The sequence below is a fragment of the Athene cunicularia genome, unplaced genomic scaffold, assembly GCF_003259725.1.
Source record: "Athene cunicularia isolate RWA unplaced genomic scaffold, athCun1 SCF_16, whole genome shotgun sequence".
NCBI classification, from domain to species: Eukaryota; Metazoa; Chordata; class Aves; order Strigiformes; family Strigidae; genus Athene; species Athene cunicularia.
Genome location: NW_020799222.1, coordinates 117,635 through 123,210, shown reverse-complemented (window position 1 = coordinate 123,210; position 5,576 = coordinate 117,635). Strand labels below are relative to the sequence as shown.

At 59.4% G+C, this 5,576-nt stretch overlaps 1 protein-coding gene across 1 annotated transcript; it reads left to right on the top strand.

Annotated features, from left to right (window-relative positions):
• The first annotated feature begins 1,270 nt into the window (after positions 1-1,270).
• On the top strand, positions 1,271-4,995 carry LOC113490593. Its single transcript, XM_026867115.1, has 9 exons — positions 1,271-1,582; positions 1,734-1,883; positions 2,045-2,199; positions 2,482-2,629; positions 2,997-3,134; positions 3,242-3,418; positions 3,733-3,888; positions 4,261-4,362; positions 4,753-4,995. Exons 1-9 carry the CDS (start codon positions 1,367-1,369, stop codon positions 4,993-4,995), a joined length of 1,485 nt encoding a protein of 494 aa, XP_026722916.1. The 5' UTR covers positions 1,271-1,366.
• Positions 4,996-5,576: the final 581 nt, after the last annotated feature.

Here is a 5,576-nt window from a genome sequence, read left to right as displayed (position 1 = left end):
GGACGGTTGGATAACCCTGTTATGGAGTTGGTGTCTTGCAGCATCCCTGTGCCACGTCCAAAGCCTCTTGCTCCACTAACTGAGCCAGCTCTGCCTCATTCCTCAGCCTTAGAGACTGTCATGGCAGATGGAACCCGGACTAAATGAACTCAGCAGACGTTGTGGAAGGATGGCCCAGAGACAGAGGAAATGAAATCTGTGAGACCCAGGGAAGGGCTGGTGGTGCCTTAGGATGTGTTTGGAAACCTGAGCATGATGTCAGTGCTATGGAATAAAGGTGGAGACTGTGCTGCTTTCGACAAGGATGGAGTTAACTTTCATGGCAGTATTTCACACCACATGATGCCATGCCCAGGGATTGGGGGGCTGGGCTCTCTCAGGCACACACCAATTTTGGGTCCAGTCCAGTCGGGTGTTGCTGGGGGGTGGGGGGGCAGTCACTGCGCCCGGTAAGCTCCTGCTGCATTTTTACCCATTTCTTTTTTGCACTTGCTATTTTTACTAAATATAACAAATACTTTCTTTTTATTCAACCTATGAATTTTCTTCTTTTTTTATCCCTCCCCTATTTCATGTCATGGGATGCGGAACACTCCAGTGACCAATCAGGGTCTGGCACTCCAGCTGTACCCCCTCCCAGCTCAAGAAAATCAACTCTATCCCAGCTGAAACCAGGACAGTGTCATAGCAGATTAAAGATTCTTGTGAGTGTGGGAGAGAACTGGACCCGAAGCAAACGCTTCAGGTGATCGCAAAGTAGGAATGGGGCAGTCTGGAGGGTTTCTGTCAGAGTGTTTCTGGAGTGTTTCCAAAGCAGAAGGTCCGGGGGCTGTGCTGGGGTGTGTGAACCCTCTGGGACGAGCCTGAGGGTACAGGAAGGTGCTGAGGGGACATGATGGGGGCCTGGGGACACCCAGAGAGGAGCCATGGCCCAATGGCAATCTGTGTCCCTACCCCCCGCAGCGGAACCCTGCCCCACCCAGCCTGGGTGACACGTCACAATGTGACCCCCCTTTGTGACACGTCTCCGTGTCTCCCCCGGCACCGTATCTAAGCAGCGCAGTCCCACAGTGTCTGACAAGACAGGGAAGGGACAGGGCAGGAGCACAGTGAGGAGACTCCTGAGCACAGCCCACGTCTTTCCCCTCCACACCTGGCGATTCCCTTAAGCTGACCCGCCCCGCACTGTCCCTCAACCACTTTCCTCTATTTTTGAGGATGGCAGAGAGACCCCCCAGCAGCCCCAGGGTGGTTTGGGAGGAGGTGTGTTCTCCCCAGGAGAGCATCTCTCCTCCAGAGCCCTGTGAGGTGTCCACGGTCCAGCTGCTGCAGATGGGTGAGTAGAGGGCTCCCCAGGGCTGGCTCGATGCCGGGACCCCGTTTCCTCAGCGTGGGGCCATTTAAAGCTCTTCGCCGTCTGGGAGGCTCGTTGGCGAAGGTGGGGTGTCCTACCGACTCTTCCTTGTTACCTGTAGGCGAGACACTACTGGAGGAAGATCCAGAGCTCACAGAGCTCCAACCAAGACAGGACTCTGGGAGCACCTGGCTGCTTTCTTCGCTTGACAGCAGCGACATGACAATGGTAATGAGCTTCCCCCCTCGTGGGGACCTTGGTCATTGGCATCAGCTTGTGCAAGAAAATGGACTCAGGGGTGGTTGAGCTGATCAGCCGTGCAGCAATGTCGGCATGCTGGGAGTGACACGTCTTCCCCCCCCCATCCCTCCTCCCGTAGGTGTTTGGCGAAGACCTCCAGCCTTCTGAGAGGATGGATGTTCTCCTCATGGCCATTGAGTCCTTGACAGCAGATGATGTCCAAGACAGGCAGATGGGCAGAGACATCGTGGACACGGCCATGAGAGACCCCGCGTCCTGGCTGATGGATGTAAGTGCCCCATGGCTGGATTGTCCGCCTGTGTTAAGACGTGTCAAGTCTTGTTCTTCCCTCCTGCCCTAACCTGTCTCTCTCAGGCACCCGAAACCCATTTCAAGGTAGCAGGGAGGGAGTGGGAACAGCAGCACCACCCTTCCCCATGTCCCCTCCAGGTACCAAAAATTATGAGATACATCCACAAAAATGTGGAGCACATCCACACGGAGCCAGCCCGGAACAGCTTGGACTCACTGCTGCTGCTGCTGACCAGGTGGAGCTCCAGGGAGGTGGTCCGGAGCCTTCTGAGGATCTCTCCAATGTGTGACAGGTACAGACCCCAACAGCCTTGTACCACGGGGAGAGTGGCCCAGGAGATTCTCTGGCTGCCAGACCCATGGAAAACTGCAGGACAGCCCTGAGGTGCAGGGCTCTCCATCCCACCACGCTTCCCCATTCAGCCAGAGCTGGCCCAAGCGGAGCCCCTGCCCCATGGGAACAGAACCTCAACCCCCTCGGCCTCCCTGGGCACCCCAAAATGAGGGAGTGAGCAGGGCCGGGGTCCAGAGGAGCTGAGGCAGCCCGACTGACCGAGTTGGCTCTGGCTCCGCAGCGCTGCCATGGCCATGTGGGAGGTGATGATCTCCATGCCCTGGGATTTGAGGAGTGTCTTGCTGGAGCTGGTCGATGTGCTTCAGGACTGGCGGCTGCGCAGGGTGTTCAGCTCTGCCACGGAGGACGCCTGCATCTACCCCTTGGCTGTGAGTGACCCATGCCCATACCCAGCGCTCTGCCTTCCTCCTCCTCCTCCTTCCCCTGCTCAGCACCAGCCAGACCCCCGTGCCACACGCTCAGGCCCACCCCATGCTGGTTTGGCCCCACCAAGCCTGTTCTGGCACAGGCAGCGCTCTGCCCTCCCCCCTGCCTGCATCCCCCTGCCCAGCTCTGCAGCCTGGAGAGCCCGGGAAGGGGCAGAAACCAGAGTCAAGGCAGTTGCTGGTCTTGGGTCAGAGACGTGGGGACTCGGAGGTGGCTTCAAGGGGAGAGGGACGCTTGTCATGGACCATGCTGGTGTCGGGGAGGGAGCCCTGCAGCTCTGCTGGTCTCTCACCACTGTCTCCATTTTAGCATCTGCTCTGTGCTGACATTGACACGAAGGAGTTTGCTGCCCTCTACAAAGCCCAGAGGTACCTGAGGCATCCCTGCCCTCTGATGCTCTCGCTGGTGCTCACGGGCCTTGTCACGCTCTCAGAAACACCTGAAACGGTGAGTGGGGGGTCGGCAAGGGGAGCCACATCAGCAGCTGGGGGCTGGGACGGTGGGGGGGGTGTCTTTCACCACTTCACAAAAAGGCAACGGTGTGTTTTGTACAGGCCAGAAAACTCCCGGTGCTGATGCCTGACATACTGGAGACCCTGACAGATGCCAACGCCGATGTCAAGACAAAGGCTCTGGTGGTGTTCATCAATGTGATGGGTCACATGAAGAGGGAAGAGGCCAGCCTCATCTCCCTGAAGCTGGCAGAGAAGCTCCTGCCCCTCTTCGATGATGTAAGGCTGCCATGGGAGCCTGAGCCGAGGCGATGGGTGAAAGATGGCTGCCCTCCAGTGCAGCCATGCGGGAAGCATTTGGGCAGGGGTCCCCCCCTTACTCCTCTTATGTAGTCTTTTGGGGCTCTTCCCCTCCTCGCTCCTCTTCCAGGGCCTTCTGGGGTTCTGGGGCCGTTGAGCTGCAGCTGCAGGTCTGGCTGACAGCTCCTGTGTTCAGGATCTGACCCCAGAGCAGCTCCTCTCCCTCAGCCACGCTAATGCCCCTGCTCCCCATGAGCAGGGTGCTGAGCTCCCTCTGTCCTCTTCCCTGCCAGGAGTGCAGCCAGCTGCGGGAGCTCTCCATACGCCTCTTCAAAGACGTGACGAAGACCGCAATGGGGAGAAACAAGAAAAAAATGGTGAAGAAAGTGCGGAGTGTGCTGCTCCCACTGTTACTCCATATGAGTGACCAGGTGGAGAGCGTGGCCAAGGTACAGTGACCAGCGATTGGTGTTGCGGGGAGGGGCGTGCTGACACCATGGGGGTGGCCTGGGCTTGAAAGACAATGGGAATGTGTGTCACTGGTCCCAGTGCTGCAGAGCTGGAGGGGGTGGTGGGGACCCCCCGGCCCACAGGAAGGGTCCCTGCAGCCCCAGCACGAGCAGGGACAGAGAACCTGGCACAGACAGTTCCCTGCTCAGTCAGGGCCAGCTCCCAGAGCGCGGGATGGCCCCAGGAATGAAGGGGGATCCAATCCCGGGATCACCCCGCCCCCCCAGCTCAAAGCCAGGCCCAGAGCAGGAGGATGCCAGGTCTCCTTCCCTGGGCTCTGGTGCCATCTCCCAGCCTCTGCTTCTCCACAGGCTTCCCGGGACACCCTCATCGCCTGTGGAGACTTCCTGGGCTACAGCAGGCTCAGCTCCTTGGCCAAGACATGGCAGACAGACCTGATTGGAGAGTGCTTGGTGAGGACAACACCCAAAGCCCAGGGCTGGCTGGACAGGGGCTGCGTGCCTGGGGCAGGGGGCACCCCTGGGGAGGGCTGTGCCGCTCTGCATCGCCGCCCTGCTCCGGCCCCGCTGCTCCAGCTGCACTCTCCTTCCCTGCCCTCCAGCACGCAGCCCCCAGGGTCTCTGCTCCAGGAGAGCCCGGCCCAGCTGGGCCCTGGCAGCGGGACGGAGGGGTCTCAGCACCCCCAGCCCCCTCTGCCTGTGGCTCTCTCTGGCCCTCAGCCCCACGGGGCTCCCAGCTGGGGGACGGGAGTCACTGGGAGGCAGTGGGGGTGCTGGCAGGAGGGACTGGTCTGGATGGCTGCGGAGGGTCCATACCAGCCCCGTGCCCTTGTGCTTCCACAGATAATGCACAACAGGAACAGGCTGGATGAGTATCTGCTGCAGTGCCTGCCCTACCTGAAGGAACCTCAGGCCCCCGTGCGAGAGGAGGCCGTCAGGTTCATCGGTGAGTCCCCGGGGACCCACTTCTGGCCACCCAGCCCCAGTCTCCACTGGTGGGCTCGCTGGGGGTCTTGCTGGCTCCCAGTGCCCTTGGGTGCTGTCCTTGCCAGGGGCCAGCCCTGCCCAGGGGGAGCCGAGCTCTGACATTAGTTCTGTGCCCCAGGACTTGCTGTTCTGCAACAGAAGACCATGAGCCAGGAGAGTGTGTGGGAGATCTGCGATGGTGAGTAGGGGACAGAGCCCGGGCAGGTGCTGCCATGCCCAGCCCCGCCCCAGGAAAACGCTCCGGGGGCAGACGAGCAGTTTCAGGAGGGTTTTTCCAAGAGCAGTTTCACGAAGTTGTTTGTGTCTTAACACATAGGTTAGCATATCTCTTTAGTAAGGTTTTGAAAATGGAGGAATTATGTTTTCTCACCAAAAAGGAAGGGAATTTGTGGGGAAAGAACAGCCGTCTCTGTCCTGCCCCTTGCCAGGAGGCTGATGATGTGCAGACTCCACAGTGATGCTCAGATCAATACATGGGCACGCTGAGGGCACACACAACTCTAGACCAGCTCGTATGGCAAAGGGGAAAATTACTCTGTGGCCTGGCCCAGTCCTGAGCTCCTTTGTGTGTCGGGGGCACACGGGTCGTTCCTGAGCAGCAACTTCAGCTGCTCTGGGTGTATCACCGGCTCCTCCTGGCAGGGAAGGAGATGGACGGGTCTGGCATGGGGGCTGTCTCT

Coding starts and splice junctions, on each gene's coding strand:
- LOC113490593 (XM_026867115.1), top strand. CDS start 1,367: ATGCCGGGACCCCGTTTCCTCAGCGTGGGGCCATTTAAAGCTCTTCGC. Junction 1,583..1,733: donor ACAGCAGCGACATGACAATG/GTAATGAGCTTC, acceptor CTCCTCCCGTAG/GTGTTTGGCGAAGACCTCCA. Junction 3,135..3,241: donor TCTCAGAAACACCTGAAACG/GTGAGTGGGGGG, acceptor TGTTTTGTACAG/GCCAGAAAACTCCCGGTGCT.